Consider the following 18,966-nt stretch of genomic DNA (forward strand, 5'->3'; position numbering starts at 1 on the left):
AGGAAGAAAAAGATATTGAGTAAGTTTTTAAAAGACCAACACATATCACTATGAGAAGAGAAATAACAGGACTAAGCTATGTTTAGTGAAACTTGGTATTTGAGGTGAAATCCCATGTAACTGTAATCCAATATTCTGAATTATGATTTCATGGATGATTGGCTGTATTATAAGGCAAACAATAGTCCATCATTCAAGGGGGAACATGTGCTGCCCAGAACTGGGAACAATTCCAAGTGGAATTTTTATATTAGGAAAAGGTTGAGGGTACAACACAGCCAATCCAGTCGACTTATTTTTCCCACTGTGTTCCCATTTTGTACCTTTTAAACAGGAATATTTCCCACTTGATTTGGTACCTTGTAAATGGAAGTGGGACTTGTTATGATTGGCTGTAAAATTTAACTATGGCTCTTACATGAATTCAAAAAGAGCTAAGGATCATTCTGCACCCTTATTTTTATTATCATGGAATGTAAATAGTAGAAGTTTGTTATTACAGTACTGAATCTGATTTATTGCAATTCTGAATCAATACTGAATAATATTGGTATAAAGCATTTATATTACTATAATAAGCTACAAGTGGGAATGATCTGGCTGTTTTGATCTAAATTTGTAGTCATTCCAAGGCTTAAACAAAGAGTTAAATTAGTACTTTAACATATCATATATTTAAGGCTTTGCTCCTAAAGTAGTTCTTTCAGAATGATATGGGTAAAATTAAACAAAGGAAAGAAGTTTGTTAAACAAAAACATAAACTATTAAATTGTGAAGTTAAAGTCAGGAATTTCTGTTTTTGTTTCAAAGAAAAGAAGTTCAGTATAGTCAGTTACCTTAGTAGAGAATAACTTTAGAGTCACCTTGTATTACTTTAATGGAAAAATCTGATTTTACTTAGGTTTTGCATGCAAACTACTAAGAGTCATCTTAAAGATATTTCAGTTGTTATATTTATGTTTATTTTTTTCCGATTACATGTAAAGATAGTTTTCAACATTCATCTTTTATGAGATTTTGAGTTCCATGTTTTCCCTTCTCCTTCCCTCCCCCACCAGCTCTCAGACAGTGAATAATCTGATATAGGTTATACATGTACAATTATGTTAAATGTATTTCCAGATTAGTCAAGTTGTAAAAGAAAGAATAAGGACAAGAGGGAAAGGAAAAAAAATGACACAAATTTAAAAAGTGTAAAGGAGTCTGCTTTGATTTACATTTAGACTTCATATATTTCTCTAGATGTGGTTGACATTTTTCATCATGAGTCTTTTAGAATTGTCTTTAACCACTGTACTGCTGCAAAGAACTAAGTCTTCATACAATGTTGCTGTTAATGCATACAATATTTTCTGGTTCTATTCACTTCACTCTGCATCATCAACTCATCTAAATCTTTCCAGATTTTTCTGAAATCCATCTGCTCATGATTTCTTACAAAATTGTGACAGAACAATACTAAGATATTTCCATTGTTTAAGGGGCTTCTGAAAGCAGTTGTCTACTTTTATATCTATTTGAATGTTTAATAACTGAACATGTTTTCTATATACAAAACTTTATAATTTGAGATTTATTTTATTTACACATCCCATTCTAAGTTTAGTTATTGCTCTTAAGAATCTAAAAGCAAGCTCATTTGTTTAATGTTGAACCTAGGGATGAAAAGCATCTTTTTTCTATGGGTATTGCTAACTGTATTCATATATAGTATTAAGTTCTTAAAGTATCTCCTACTTCTAAGGGGGAGATTAATAGAAGTGTTAATTAATAGAAAGTTTTAAGAATAATATGAAATGATTTCTATTTCAAATTTGTCTAATGGAATATATACACTTTAGTCATGTTCCGATGTAAGTTCTTTTTTTTGTTTGTTTTTTTAGTTTTTTTGCAAGGCAGATGGGGTTAAGTGGCTTGCCCAAGGCCACACAGCTAGGTAATTATTAAGTGTCTGAGGCCAGATTTGAACTCAGGTACTCCTGACTCCAAGGCCAGTGCTCTATCCACTTCGCCACCTAGCCACCCCCAATGCTAAGTTCTTAAAAGGTCTTATACATGTTATGATAAGTTGTAGAAGTTACATTTAAGACTTCTGTTTCATTTATGTTTACTGAGTTTTCTTGGTGATGTTACTGATGTGTACATTTCTGCTCTAAAGATGCACTGATAATTATATAGAAGATAGAAATAGCAAGTAGAATGTGATGACTGAAATTTCTAAAGTTTCAAATGAATAATGGCTTCCTAAATTTGATGTTTTTATGGCTCTATTGATAATAAAACCAGGAACATGAAGCTTGAACTGGTTTTCACCAAAAGACCTAGTTATTAGAAAAAGAAAATGGAGAAGGATGATTAACTTAATGTATTGAGATCTTTTTTGCAAAAGATTTTCCTAGAATCATCTAGGAATCTACAGGTAAATTGGAGGCAAAGAAGGAAATCCACTGTAAAGAGACCAGGTATCTGGGACACAAGATGAAATGTGCTGGGTAACTAAATTTTGTGAAAGAGTTTTCATGTTACAAGGAAGACTGCTTTTATCTGAAATTGATGCTCATTATTGTCTTACTATTATCTTCTGTTTTCGTGGTATTTATGTTTACTGAGTTTTATGACTTTGGTGTTATGTAAATCTCCATTCTAAAATTATTACATGGTTTAAAACCTCTAAGTGGTTTGGGCTGTATATATTTTAGTTTACATTTAGGGCCTATTTAACAAGACTTGTCTCCTTGGGGGATACATGAGATTATGACTTTAGTTTTGTGACATTGATGGACACATGGGACTACATGTGTGATACTTGTTTCCTACTGTGAGAATTTAAGTCCCCTAGTTTATAATCATGAATTTGACACAATCAGGAGCAGAAGTCAGGATGAAGTTGAGGTTCAATGTGGTACTGAAGCATATATATTGTGTATGTAAAATTAGTACCAAATAGGGGAGTTGTAAGTTACGTTGACTCAGTATCCCATTGTTCCCAGCCCTGCTGTTGGGGGGAAGATCAAGTCTGCAGCTCTTTGTATTACTTACTCTTTGTCATGTACCTCTAGCTGCAAATTGTCATGTTTTTGCTACCTTGGAGAGAAATTGAGATGCAAAGGTCCAACCACTTTTGCTGAGGTGCACCTATCTGAATTTTTTTTAAAAGTTACCCATAAAGGTTGTCCCTGCCTTGAAGAGCTGGCTGATCTCCAGTCATCAGTCAGTCAACGTGCAGTTACCTTGACATATTAATTACAAACTTTTAATTCATTGTCCTTTAATTGCCCTTTGTCATTAATCAGGGTGAAGAGTTCAAATGAAGAATTTTCCTTTCAACACAGTGATGGAAAAGGAAATCAAATGACAGACTTTCTTCAGTAACTCAGATAAAAAATTTGATAGAATCAGTTTTATTATTTGTCCAAAAACATGAGAAAGATGGGATGTTTGGTGATCTTAAGACTAAAAGGGGGGAAAAGTAGATGATCATCTGAAGAACTTTCTCAAAATTAAATCAACATCTATTTTAATACTCAGTGACTTCAATGCGAAGTGGGGAGCAAAAATGAGGATGATGAAAAATGTTATAAAACAATTCAGGAATAAGGAATGAGAGAAGCAGGACTTTGAATAAGTAAAACATGCATATGTGTAAACAGGCCTTTATCTTACATCTATATAGTACACACACACACACACACATACCCCTATATTTTTTTTTCTTTGAGAAAAGACTGAGAAGGTACTAAACATAGTTGAATAGTACCACATTAAAAAAAAAAAAACTCAACCAGATTTGAATGGACAGGATGATATGGCAATCATTCCTTAATTGCATGAAAAATCATAGGAAAATGACAAATTCCAAAGCTTCTGGGATACTTTTTTTAGTTTTTTTTTTTTCAGTTTTTGCAAGGCAAATGGGGTTAAGTGGCTTGTCCAAGGCCACATAGCTAGGTAATTATTAAGTGTCTGAGGCTGGATTTGAACTCAGGTACTCCTGACTCCAGGGCTAGTGCTCTATCTACTGTGCCACCTAGCTGCCCCTCCGGGATACTTTTTAAAGAAAATGTATTACCCATATAAATAATCAGCATTTCTATATATTGTCAACAAAATTCAGCATCAAGAGATAGAGAAATTCCATCTGAAATAAATCTAGATAATATAAAATACTTGGGAGACTACCTGCCAAGAGAAACTCAGGAACTATATGAACACAATTACAAAATTCTTTTTATGTAAATACAATCAGATCTAAACAACTGGAGAAAAACCAATTACTCAAAGATAGGCCAAATCAATATAATAAAAAATGACAATTTTACCTAAATTAATCTATTTAGTGCCATACCAATGAAGTTGCCAAAAAATTATAGAGCTAGAAAAATATCAAAACTCATTTGGAAGAAGAAAAGGTCAAGTATATCAAGGGAATAATGAAAAAAAGATCTGGTAACATATCTGATCTCCAAAGATCAGATAATATAAAGTGGTAATTATCAAAACACTTTGATACTAAGAAATACAGTAAAAATATAGATATAATGGAATAGATTAGGTACATATTACATTATAGTTAATGACCAAAATATATATCTAATATAGAGATAAATGCAAAGATCCAAGAATTTGGAACAAAAACTGATTATCTGGTATAACTGCTGGGAAAACTGAAAAACATTACAGTGGAAAATTACCAACATTTTATACTATATACCAAGATACAGTCAAAATGTGCACATGATTGTTATAAGCAAATTAGGAGAGCGTAGAATAATTTATTTGTCAGATCTATGGATAAAAGAAAAATTTAGGACCAAAGAAAATATAGAGAGTATTACAAAATGTAAAATAGATTAATTTTGATTGTTTAAACTTAAAAAGGTTTTACACAAAAACAATGCAAACAAAATTAAAAAGAAAGCAGAAAACGGGGAAAATTTTTGAAAGAAGTTATCTTTGATAAAGGTCTCTTTTTCAAACATAAAGTTTATCAAACCACAAGTCATTCCCCAATTGATAAATGGTTAAAGGATATGAACAGATAGTTTTCAGATAAAGAAACCAAAATTATCCTTTAGTCTTATGAAAAATGCTTTAAATCACTACTGAGTAGAGAAATGCAAATTAAAACAATTCTGGGGTACCACCTCACACCTATCCTCATAGGATATTAATAGTAATATTAATAAATATTAACAAAAAGGGAAAATGATAAGTGTTGTAGTGGGTATGAGAAAACTGGGACACTAAGGCACTGCTGGTATAGTTGTGAACTGATTGAACCATTCAGGACTATCCTTAAAAGGTTATAAAAATTGTGCATACCCTTTGATTCAGCAATGTTTCAAGGGTCTATATTCCAACAATATCCAAAAGAGAAATATTTATAGCAGTTCTTTTCGTGTGACTAAGAAATGGAAATCAAGAGGATGCCCATCAACTGGGGAATGATGAGACCAGATGTAGTGTATGATTGTGATGGAATTATCATTATGCTAACATGAAATGACAAACTGGATGATTTCAGAAAAATCTGAAAAGACTTATATGAACTGATGCAAAGTGAAGTACACAGAACCAGGAGACCATTGTACATAGTAACAGCAATATTATATGATAAAGAATTAGGAATGACTTCACTATAATCTAAAATAATCCCAAAGGACTAATGAAGCACACTATTTGTCTCCAGAGAAAGAACTGATATTATCTGAATACAGACTGATACATGCTATTTTCACCTTATCTTTTTTAATCTTCTCATACAAAATGACTAATATGGAAATATTTTACATGATTGCACATATATAAACTATATCAGATTCCTTACTGTCTCAAGGAAGGGAAAGGAGATAGAATTTGGAACTCAAAACTTTTTTAAAAGTTTTAAAATGTAATTGGAAAAAATTAAAATATATCAAAAAAAGAGATCAATAAACTGGAAACAAAGAAAAAAGTTTAAAAAACCCTAGAAAAATGAAACCAAAACCATAACCCCCCCATTCTAAAAATACATATATACAAATGAAAACAAAATAACATTGAATTAATAGATAAAGTTAGAAGATTAAAAATTAATACACAAACCATTAATTACTGCCCTCCAAAAGAAGGGAAAAGCAAATGAAATAACAGCAAATGAAGTAGAAATAAAGGCAATTGTAGATGATTAACAAGACAGAGAACCAAACAAGACAAAGAATTCTCAGGATAACTATAACTTTTCTAAAATATGAATTAACAGATGCAAAAGAATTTCTATTGTCTCTGTGGTCTAAGATACAACACACACACACACACACGATAAAAACCTGAACTAACAGCAGAGAAGGCCAGGTCTTCCTCCCTCATTGCCCCTCATATAGACAGCAGGGCTGCAAAAGCCAACTCAAGACTTATAACAGATCTCAAATCCACTCCTAGATCCTTCCTCTTAAATGAACTACAATCAGCAAAAATTTGCTTAGGCTTCAGTAGTATTTTTTGTTGTTGTTTTGTTTTTAGGTTTTTACAAGGCAAATGGGGTTAAGTGGCTTGCCCAAGGCCACACAGCTAGGTAATTATTAAGTGTCTGAGACCTGATTTGAACCCAGGTACTCCTGACTCCAGGGCCCGTGCTTTATCCACTGCGCCACCTAGCCACCCCCTTCGGTAGTATTTTGTAATGCACAAGAGTTCTCTAAGAGAGTAGAGATGGAGGAAAAGGGGGAAAGACCTATGTCCAGGACTCAACACCCTTCATTCTCCCAGTATTTCAGAGAATTCAAATTCAAAAACAGAAATTTTCTAAGGCACATGTGGCAGCACTTGGTGCTGTTGAGACAGAGAATTAAGGAACAGAGGGAACATGTATCATGGACTATGAGCATTCCATTAAGCCTGAGAAAAGGAACATCAAGCATCCACCTAGGACCACTTTTGTCCCCAAGTCATATGGGGGCAGAGACCTGGGATAAGGAACTATATAATGCCAGCTTGGGAAAATGTAGAGATGCTTTAAGATCCAGCCCTCATAAAAATCATCATTAGAGAGGAGGGAATCTGAAAATGAATAAGATAAAGGGGGGGGGGGGGGAAGATGGTGGTGCAGTGATAGAGTACTGGCCCTGCAGTCAGGAGGACCAGAGTTCAAATTTGGCTTCAGACAATAATCACCTAGCTATGTGACTGTGGGCAAGTCACTTAACCCCACTGCCTTAAATAATTAAAAAAAGACTCAGCTTAAGTATTACCTGCTCCAAAAAGTTCTTTGCTAGTCTTCACCTCCCGCTATCACCATTATATTAATGTCTTGCAAAAACAACCAAAAAAATCACAGGAGTAAGAAAACTCTATGAGTACAAATGGATAAATCAACAAGGAATACATCAGCAGCAGAAGAAGCATAGACTCCAACACTAGTGTAAAAAAAAAAGTTAGGTATCTACAAATAAATATAGCAAGACAAAGGAAAATGAATCAATATCTGATCAGATTAAAGATCCTGTACATTCCCAAAACAGAATGAAACCACAGGACATTCTTGAATGATTTAAAAGAGAAATGTGAATTGTAAAATCAGAATTTAAAGCCTGTACTGACAGAAGTAGTGGTAAAAATAGAAAAAAATTGAGCCCGCATTGACAAGTCACCAAAGAAACAAAAAAGGATAACTTATTAGGAATGTAAATACACAAAGTGAAAGATAATATGGAAGAAGAGAAGCATAATAAAAACAAAAACAGTATTAAAAGAATGTTCTCCATATGAGCAGAACAAATTGACTTTAAGGAAACTATGCTTAGAAGGATCAGCCTATTTAGGTCTCCCAGAAGAATAGAAGTTCAAAAACCTGAATACTGTAATGCAAAAAGTAATATAAGAGAACTGTTCATACAATTAAAAAAAAAGAAAATTTAAGCTAATCTAAAGAATCCATAAACAACCTCTAGGGAAAAAAAACTGCAAGGCTGAACTCCAAGAAACTGCTTATTAGGAAGTAAAACTTCTACAAGCCAACAAGACAAAAGTATTCAAATACAAGGAAAAGAAATGAAATTATCACAAAACTATTCAGTACTTGCTAAAAAAAAAATGCAGGACAGGGGCAGCTAGGTGGCACAGCGGATAGAGTATCGAACCTGAGTTCAAATCCAGTCTCAGACACTTAAAAATTACCTAGCTGTGTGGCCTTGGGCAAGCCACTTAACCCCATTCATTACCTTGCAAAAAAAAAAAAAAAACCCTAAAAAAAAATGCAGGACGGAATAGTATATTTTTAGAAGAGCACTTAAGTACAAAATGACCAATCCTACAAATGTAAGCCTAATCATAAATGAAAAAAGACTGATGTACAAACAATGAAAAAGAGTTTAAAACACTTTTTAAAAAAAATTTAAGGCAATGGGGTTGAGTGACTTGCTCAAGGTAATACAGCTAGGTGATTATTAAATGTCTGACTCCAGGACTGATGCTCTATCCACTGTGCCACCTAGCTGCCCCACCTACAATACTCTTAAGATACCAGATCTGAAGAAATTTTTGATTCTCCAACTAGTTTATTCAGTATTGGAATTAATTGTTCTTTAAGTGTTTGAAAGAATTCACTTATAAATTCATCTGGTCCTAGAGAACTCTTTAGGGAGTTGATCAATGCCTTGTTCTATTTCTTTTTCTGAAAATGAGGTTAAGTGTTTTATTCCCATTTCTGCTAATTTGGGCAACTTGTATTCAAACATTTTGCTTAGATTGTCAGATTTCTTGGTATATAATTAGGCAAAAATAGCTCCAAATTATTGCTTTAATTTCCTCTTCATTGGTGGTAAGTTCACCTTTTGAATTTTTCATACTGGTAATTTGATTTTTTCTCTTTCCTTTTTTATATCAAATTAACCAAAAGTTTAATTATTGTTTTTTTCCAATAAAAACCAACTTTACTTTTATTTATTAGGTTTTTACTTTTGATTTTATTAACCTCTTCTTTAGTTTCCTTATCTCTCTAAAGTCTTTTTATTTCTTTTTCTTTGTGAGAGATCAAGATTGCTATTCCTGCCTTTTTTTACTTCAACTGAAACAATATATTCTGCTCCAGTCTTTTACTTTTATTCTGTATGTATCTGTTTCAAATTTGTTTTGTGTAAACAACATATTGTAGGAGTCTGTTTAATCCACTATTATCCACTGTTCATCCCATTCACATTCACCATTTTGATTACTAACTGTATTATGCTCCATCCTATCTTCTTGCATTTATACTTTTTTTTCCTATTTCTTTCCTCACCAGTATTTTGCATCTGACTGCTACCTCCCTCGATCTTCCCTTCCTTCTATTAGCCTTCCTCTCTTCTTTTCCCTTCTATATTTGCCCTCCCTTCTATCAGCCCCTTCTATTTCTCTCTAGGTCAAGATAATTTCTAAACTTAATTGGGGAGTATATGCTATTCCCTCTTTAAGCCCAATCTATTGAAAGTAAGATATAATTAATGCTCACATTCTCCATTTTTTTCCCTCTACTATAAAAGGTGACTTGTACCTCTTTTCATGTGATATGAGATTTTTGCTTCTCAACAGAAATATAAGAAGGGTATACCAAGATAACAACAAAGGACAACAACAACAAAATAAGGAGAGAGACCATGAAAAGACTTTTTTAAAAAAGAAACACAGTTGAAAGCACAAGTCAAAGAGAAGAGGTGCAGAAAAAAAAAAGCCTGAAACATTATTGACTAAACTTCTTAAAATTTTACCTACAGATTTGGAGTGGATGTGGGAAAAGGTCATTAATGAACTGCACAATTAGGAACACAGAAATAATTCTACCATGGGGGACAACATGCTCTTTGTCACCTGCTGGAACTGGTATCTCTTAAAGTGAAAATAGAAAAAAAAAAAAGGAGCCAGAGACAAGAACAAGACAATAACAGAAACTGTTAGAGAGAACCCAAAATAGGTGCCTTAAAAATTTTAATTTCAAGAGGAAATACAGAGAATAAAGAACTAAATATGGTTAATTCTCAATGTTCAAGTCTTTAATTATTGCATCTTTAAGCATTTACATGATTTTATTAGTAATCTCATTTTCATTTTCATGTTGGCAACCATGGACATTGTGCAGTAGGAAAAAAATGAGAGGCTCAATATATGTAAGTTTATATCAGCAAAAGGGAGGAAAGTATTTGTAAAAGTGATACCATCATAGAAATCCATAATCTCTCATGTATGAGATGAGGGAGATGAAAAAACAGACAAGTGGCTAAATTTCTGGGGAAATGAGATTGTGGTAACCCAGCTATTTCTTCCAGCACTGTCACTAGTGTTCTGTGAAGCAAGAAACTACTTCCAAGCTTCAGATTCCCTGAAAGGCAAATGTTTCCTCCCTTCTTCCCCTACTCTTCCCCAGTTTGCTGAATTAAAGATTAGAGAGAACAAATTGTTCCTTTCCCTTTATATCTTTGGGTTCTCCTGACATTGCTACCCTGCCCCTTCCTCCCATCTGGCATTGCCTTTCCTCTTCCCTACATTTTATGAGTTATTACATGGTTACTATGTTAAGCCAAGTCCATATTACTAGAATTAAAGTTTTGTTTCAAAAATTGTATGCTCAAAAGGATATTTTTTCATCAATCTCTAGTGAATGATAGTTTTTGGTGATCCTTGAAACCTAACCCGTTATTTTCCCAAAGGTTTACAACATATCAAGATCCATGTTTACTTTTGTGCTGTTTTTCTAGGAATGTTACTGTCACAAAAATTGAAGTCATGAATCAAAGAATCGAAGTCTAAATTAGCAAGAAAAGGAAAATAAATAATGAAGAGAATGAGGGAAAAGAAAATCTTCTTCAAAAAGGCATAGCCAGGGCGCCTATGCCAAAAGTATCACAAATAAGAAACTGACTTCAACATTAAACTTGGTCCACAAGCCATAGCATTTAAGTTAGTAAAGGAAATATTAACTCAACCGCAAAAATGCAGACTTAGAGATTTCAATATTCCTCTCTTAAGTTGAATGAAAAGATTTTTTAAAAAAGGAAAATATAAAACTGAGAGAAATAAAAGCTAATGGCATTTTCTAAATGGGACTGCTAAAGAATATGTTTTTCTCTTGGGAGTCTACCTGCCAAAGGAACTATATGAACACAATCATAAAAATTCTGCACATGAATAAAAATAGATCTAAATCACATTAGAAATATTAATTGAAGGGGCTGCTAGGTAGAGCAGTGGATAGACCACCAGCCATGAAGTCAGGAGAACTTTAGTCCAAATCCCACCTCAGATACTTGATATTTACTAGCTGTGTGATTTTGGGCAAGTCACTTAACCCATTACCCCACACAAACAAACAAAAGAGGGAGACAGAGACAGATTGATTGACAGTAGGCCAGAATGATATACTATAATGTAAGTTAAAATATTAATTTACTTGTTTATCACCATGCCAATCAAGTTACCAAAGAATAACTTTAGAGAATTAGGAAAAATAATAAAAGAAAGAAGGAAAGGTCAAGAATACCAAGGGAATAAAAGGGGAGGAAAATGGAAAGGAAGGAGATCTAGCATTACCAGATCCTAAACTATACTACAAAACTATAACTGGACTTAGACAATAGAATAGAAAACTGGGGAGGGAAAACCTTTGTGACAAATTTCTTTAATAAAGGTCTCACTCCTAGATATAGAAAAGTGATTCAAATTTGCAAGAATAAAAGCCATTCTTGAATAATCAAAAGATATGAATACAGTTAGTTTTCAGAGGAAGAACTCCAATACTCAATATCCATATAAATGCTTTACAATCTCTAATAATTAGAGAAATGCAAGTTAAAGCAACTAAAGTGCCACCTAACACTCATCAGACTGGCTAAGATAACTAAAAAGGAAAATGACAAATGTTGTAGTGGAAGTGGGAAAACAGAAACATGAATGCACTATTTGTGGAGTTTTAACTAGTACAAACAGTTGTGAAAACAATTTGGAACTAACTCCGCAAAGCTAAGTCAACTGTTCATAAATTTTGATCCAACAATACTGCTGGCAGGGGGGAGGGGTTGAGCTTTATTCCAAAGAGGTCAGAGAAAGATGAAAAAGAACCATTTGTACAAAAAAATCATATATAGCAGCTCTTTTTGTAGTGATAATGAATTAGAAACTGAGGGAATATCTGTCATTTGGGGAATGGCTTAACCAGTTATAGTATATAAATAGGACTGAATACTACTGGAGAGGATGACTTCTGAAAAATTTGAGAAGACTTACATGAATGAACTATCATAAAATGAGGTGATCAAAACCAGAAGAACAATTTACACAATAACAGAAATATCATAAAGATAATCAACTGTGAAATGCTTAGGTAATTGATCAATATAATGATCCATCATAAGAAGACTCATGATGAAACATGTCATCCACATCCAGATAAGAGTGTTGATCTACTCAGAGGGCAAACTAATGGATATTTTCTTAAATTAGGATTTCAAAATAAATTAAAAGTAAATTTATATTTTAAAAATATACATGTCTCTCAGAACCACATGAACTCTGACAAAAACTGATCATATATTTAAGCACAGAGATATTGAAAACAAAAGGCAGACATAGTAAACATTTACTTTACAGACAATAAACTAGTAATCAATTCAGGGACCACAAACAAAAGATACAGATCCAAATGATGTTTTTAACAATGGAATCCTAAATAATGAATATGTCAAAGAAGTAATTACTTATGTGAAAGAAATTATAATGATGAAAAAACATACCAAAATTTCTGGGATTCAGCTAAAGCAGTCCTCAGAGGAAAAATCATATCCCTACAAACATACATTAACAAAATAGAAAAAGAAGATTAATGAACTGAGTGTGCAGTTAAAAAATTGAATAGTCAATAAATAAGCAAACCTAAAATAAGTACAAAAGAGGAAATGTTAAAATGTAGAAGATAAATTGAGAAACTAGAAAAAATCCCATAGAAATGAACCTGAAAATGTGTTCTTTGTAAAGATTAATAAAAAATCAAAAAATCTTTGGTTAATCTGATTTTTAAGAGGGAAATCAAATCAACAAAATAGTAAATATTCAAAGTAAAATAGCAATAAAACCAAAAGAAATAAACCCTATTATACACAGATGCTGACAAAACAGAAAACACAAAATAAGGAGTAACTAAAAATATTAAATACTCAAACTGATAGAAAATCAAATTGAGATCTTAAATAGCACAATTTCAAAAAAGAAAACAGAATAAAGAAAGAAATATCTAAAGAAACTACCAAATTAAAAATCTTATTCTAATGAATTCCCAGGAGAATTCTGTCAAACATTTAAAGAACAACCAGTACCTATATTACATGAATTAATCTCAAAAACTGATAAAGATTTCTACCAAAATCCTTTTAAGACAATTGCAGTTATAATACCTAAATCAGGGAAGGATAAAATTAAGTAGCACTATTGACCAACATCACTAATATCATTCTAAAATTTTAAGAAAACAGAGGATTCATATTAAGGATGCAAGGACAGCTCAAATTAGGAAAACAATCAACAAATCATAATTAAAAACAAAAATACAGACCTTGTGATTATCTTAGTAAATGACTAAAATGACTTTGATGAAGTATAATACTCATTCGTGCTAAAATCCAATCAAATATAGGCAGAGATCTTTTATAAAATATAAAAAAGTATCAATCTAAAACTAAAAATAAGAGTTATAAACAACCATAAACTTTGACAATAAATAATGATCCTAAAGCAAGGATGCTCACTTTTTCCCCAGTGTCAAAGAAGTTTTTGATTCCTTTTTGTTACCCCTTACTATTTAGAGCTCCTACTTTTGTTGAAAAGATCTTATAGTTGGCTGAGGTACTTTCTTATCTTTTGCCAAAATTACCTGAAGACTCTCAGTCACTATTTCTTAGCTACAATAAGGTACACCAGAGAGAACCAACCTTCTTTTTTTATTGAAGTATCCACAGCCATCTCAGGCTCATTAGTCGGTATTTGAAAACTATATAAGTTATGTACCCCTCTAAATGGATCTAAGGGTTCATTAACAATCTGGGTCTATGCTTATGTTTAATGAAAACTTAGGTTATGTTTCTAAGATATCTGTCTGATGATAATTTTGATGGGCAGCAATATCTATCAGTGGGTATTTTCCATAACACCAGTATTATTTGATAAAGTTCTAGAAATGCTAAGAGAAACAATAAAACAAGAGGAAGAAATTAAATCCACAAAGACAGGTAGAGAAGAGATAAATTAACCCTTCATTATAGAAAATACAGTGGTATACTTAGAAAACTGTAGGGAATTAGTAGAAATAACAATTGAAAAAATTAACAGCTTTAGCAAAGTTGCAGACTACAAAGTAAATTGTCAAAAATCAATTGATTTCTAAATAATAAAAAAATAACTAAAAGACTAATAAAAAGGGAAATTCCATTCCAAATAACTAAATTCCATTCCAAATAACTAAAAACTCATAAAGTACCTGAAAATCAATCTACCAAAAAAATGCAATAGATTTCAATAGAGTCAGCTGCAAAGTGCTCCTTAAAGAAATAAAGACCAATTTAAATAGAGAAGTATTTAATGGTGGGGCAAAATTACAATGCTACCAAAATTTATTTATGTTTTTGATGCTATAACAAACTTGCAAAGGGTCACTTTATAGAACTGGATAAAATAATAAGAAAAATTCAGTTAAAAAAATAAAAGATCTAGAATATAAAGGCAAAGTATGAGAAGAGATAAGGCTGAAAAAAGAATGGCACTTCCAGACCTCAAACTTTATAACAAAGTAGGTCATCAAAACCATCCAGTGTTGGGTAAAGAAAGACAGGTAGCTCAATGAAGAAAAGAAAATCAGAAGCAATGGCACTGAACAGCCCAGGGATCAATGAAGCAAAAAATAAATAAATAAATAAATTCTCTCTTTGTATAAAAATTTCTATGAAAACTGAAAAGTAATCTGGTAGAAATTAGGGATAAAACCAATACCTTTTACCAAATTCCACAACATTTTTGTTTGTTTTTTTGGCAAGGCAATGGGATTAAGTGACTTGCCCAATGTCACACAGATAAGTAATTATGTGTCTGAGGACAGATTTGAACTCAGGTCCTCTTGACTTCAGACCTGGTGCTCTATCCACTGTGCCACTGATCTGTCCCACCTAAAACCCTTCTATGTATACCTATGATTTTTTTTTTTTAGGTTTTTGCAAAGCAATGGGGTTAAGTGGCTTTCCCAAAGCCACATAGCTAGTTAATTATTTAGTATCTGAGGTCAGATTTGAACTCTGGTACTCCTGACTTCAGGGCTCTATCCACTCTATCCACGGCGCCACCTAGCTGCCCCTACAACTATGATTGATATTAAAACTTGCACTAAAAAAAAAAATCAAGAAAAACACCATATATTTCATGCGCATCTTGTGATAGATATGTTCTTAGCCAAACATGGGACAGAGAATTACAAAGGATAAGACAGATAACTTTGATTATTTTCAACTAAAAAGCTTTTGCACAGAAAACATTAATACATTAAGAAAAAGGAAATAGTTTTAATGAAAAAATCTTTGTCAAATTTACTGAATAAGGATTTCATATAAAAGATATATAAACAATTCACACCCATATAAAAACTCATATCACTAAACAGACATTTCTCAATAGACAAATAGTTTAAAGCATCTGAGCAAAAAGTCTTCAAAGTAGAATTGCCAAGTATTAACAACCACATAAAAGAATGTTCCAAATCACTAATACTAATAAGAGAAATGTAAAGCAAAATATTCCTGGGTTTCACCTCAAACTCAAACAATGAGCTAAGATGACAAAAGATGGCTATAGTTGCAGAGGTTGTCCAAAACATACTAAACACAATGTTAGTGGAGTTGTGAAATAGAAACACCCTTTTGTAAAGCAATTTGGAATTATGTAAATAAATTACCTAAATGTCCATACTCTTTGACTCAGAGACTTCATTGCTAGACTTATATCTCAAGGAAGTTATTGATAAGATAAAAATATCTATATTACACTTAAATAATAATAGGAGGACTTCTTGTGACAGCAGAGAATTGGAAACAATGTAGATGCCCATGGCTTGAGGAACAGATATATTTTCTTGCCTAGAATGAAGATGACACAGGCAGAGCCAAGAGAGCAGCGAGGACACAAGAATTCCCAAAAACTCTTCCCTAGAAAACTCTAAATGTCATAAAATAATGACTCTAAACAAATTCTAGAGTGGCAGAACACACAGAAAAGCCTGAGTGAAACAATTTTCCAGCCCAAGACAACTTGAGAGATTTGAGGGAAAGGTCTATTTCACTAGAACCAGGCTGGAAAGACCTACAGTGCAGCTAGAGCCCACAGCCATGCCATGCCGTAGCTCCAGCCTTCCAGTCTGTGGGGTATCTGGGTCCATGGCAAGAGGAAGCAGTTTCCAGACCTCCCAACCCAAGGACAACCTGGAAGGTCAGTGTGAAAACTTTGCCCCATTAGAGTGAGCACGGAACCCAGGCCAGCTCAGGCCTTGGGGCAGCCCCTCCCCAGGAACCTGTGGAGCCATCCAACAGCTGCTTCCAGAGCACTCAGCCAATGGAAGGTAAGTCAGTAAGAAAATACTGCAGAGGTCTCTCTGCTATCCCAGGGGCACGACTCTGCTGCTTTCCCCATACTCAGATCCAGGTTACAGTCTGGGCCCCCATACTACTGTAGAGGAGCAGGGACCTTCCCCTCAGCTTAGGACAGAGAGTGCTTGTGATCATGCAGTCCAAGAGAGCAGTCAGAGACTCTCATAAGGCTCTGTATGGAAGTAAGTTAAAATCAGGTCATAGGCTTGTGGAAATGAGTAAACAACAGGAAAAAAAAGAATCTGATCATAGAAAATTACTTTAGTTCCATGGAGGATCAAAATATACACTCAGAAGATGACAAAGTCAAAGCTCCTGTATCAAAAGCCTCCACAAAAATAGGAACTGGTCTCAAGCTATGAAAGAACTCAAAAAAGATGTTGAAAAGCAAGTAATGAAAGTAGAGAAAAATTGGGAAGAGAAATGAGAGTTATGCAGGAAAATCATGAAAACCAAGTCAATAGCTTGGAGAAGGAGACATAAAAAAATACTGAAGAAAATAACATGTTAAAAACCAGTTTTAGGTCAAATGGAAAAAAGCAGTCCAAAAAGAGAACAAGAAGAAAATGAAGACAATAATACCTTAAAAAGCAGAATTGGGAAGATAAAAAAGGAGAAAAGAAAGCTCTCTGAAGAAGATAATTCCTTCAAATGTAAAATGGAATTAAAGGAAAACAATAACTTTGTGAGAAATCAAGAAACAATAAAACATCAAAAAAAGGGAGAAGCAGCTAGTTGGTGCAGTGGATAGAGCACAGGCCCTGGAGGAGGACCTGAATTCAAATCTGATCTCAGACACTTAATAATTACCTAGCTGTATGACCTTGGGCAAGTCACTTAACCCCACTGCCTTAATAAATTAAAAAAAAACAAGAGACAATAAAACAAAACCAAGAGAATGAAAAACCTGAAGAAAAAATGAACTATCTCATTAGAAAAACAGTTTACCTGAAAAAGAGATCCAGGAGAGATGATTTAAAAATTGGGTACAACCGCACACCTCTCAGACTGGCCAATATTACCAGAAAGGACAATGATCAATGTTGGAACGGATGTGGGAAATCTGGGACACTAAGACATTGTTGGTGGAGCTGTGAACTCATCCAATCTTTCTGGAGAGCAATTTAGAATTATGCCCACAGGGCAACAAAAATGTGCATACACTTTGATCCAAAATTTCACTATTGAGTCTATACCCTGAAGAGATTATGAAAAAGGGTGAGAACATCACTTGTACAAAAATATTCATAGCAGCTCTGTTTGTATTGGTAAACAATTGGAAATTAAGTGAATGTCTTTCAATTGGGGAATGGCTTAGCAAATTGTGGTACATGTATGTCATGGAACATTACTGTTCTATTAGAAACCAGGAGGGATGGGAATTCAGGGAAGCCTGGAAGGATTTGAATGAACTGATGCTGAGTGAGATGAGCAGAACCAGAAAAACATTGTACACCCTAACAGGAACATGGGGGTGATGATCAACCTGGATAGACTTGCTCATTTCATTAGTGTAACAATGAGGGATAATTTGGGGGTATCTACAATGGAGAATATCATTTGTATCCAGAGAAGGAATTGTGGAGTTTGAACAAAGACCAAAGACTATTACCTTTAATTTATTGTTTTTGGGGTTTTGTTTGTTTTTTAAAGATTTTATTTATTTTGAGTTTTACAATTCCTCCCCAATCTTACTTCTCTCACCCCACCCCCCATAGAAGGCAATTTGCCAGTCTTTACATTGTTTCCATGGTATACAATGATCCAAATTGAATGTGATGAGAGAGAAATCATATCCTTAAGGAAGAAACATAAGATATAAGAGACAGCAACATCAGAATATAAGATATCAGGGTTTTTTCCTAAACGTAATAATAGTCCTGGATTGCTGGATAATAATAATTGCTGGACCAAAGGTATGCACATTTTTGTTGCCCTTTTGGGCATAGTTCCAAATTGCTCTCCAGAAAGGATGGATGAGTTCACAGCTCCACCAACAACTATTACCTTTAATTTAGGAAAAAAACCTGTTATCTTATTATGTAATTTTGTTATCTCTTATATTTCATTTTTCTTCCCTAATGATATGATTTCGCTCTCATCACATTGAATTTAGATCAATGTATAGCATGGAAACAATGTAAAGACTAACAGACTGCCTTCTGTGGGGGGTGGGAGGAGGGAAGCAAGATTAGGGGAAAAATTGAAAAAAATCAAAATAAATAAAATCTTTCTTAAAAAAAAAGAAATATATGATCAATAATAAAAAAAAATTGGGTACCCATACCAGGAAAAGAGCCTTGACCTCATTTTTCAGTAATCCAGCAAAATTGACCTGATATC

The 18,966-nt window shown here is 33.4% G+C and overlaps 1 protein-coding gene across 5 annotated transcripts in view; it reads right to left on the reverse strand.

The window, feature by feature from the left end:
• DCAF12 (DDB1 and CUL4 associated factor 12) overlaps positions 1–18,966 on the reverse strand; it is a 150,358-nt gene that overhangs the window by 104,915 nt on the left and 26,477 nt on the right. Inside the window, exon 2 of one of the 5 annotated variants that reach the window (XM_074200102.1) lies at positions 12,739–12,789. The exons of the other annotated variants lie outside the window; for them this stretch is intronic. Within the exon in view, the coding sequence (XP_074056203.1) occupies positions 12,739–12,785 (47 nt within the window). The 5' untranslated portion in view covers positions 12,786–12,789. The remainder of the gene's footprint in view (positions 1–12,738; positions 12,790–18,966) is intronic. 5 annotated transcript variants of the gene reach the window in all.

The sequence above is a fragment of the Macrotis lagotis genome, chromosome X (genome assembly GCF_037893015.1).
Source record: "Macrotis lagotis isolate mMagLag1 chromosome X, bilby.v1.9.chrom.fasta, whole genome shotgun sequence".
Classification (NCBI taxonomy): Eukaryota; Metazoa; Chordata; class Mammalia; order Peramelemorphia; family Peramelidae; genus Macrotis; species Macrotis lagotis.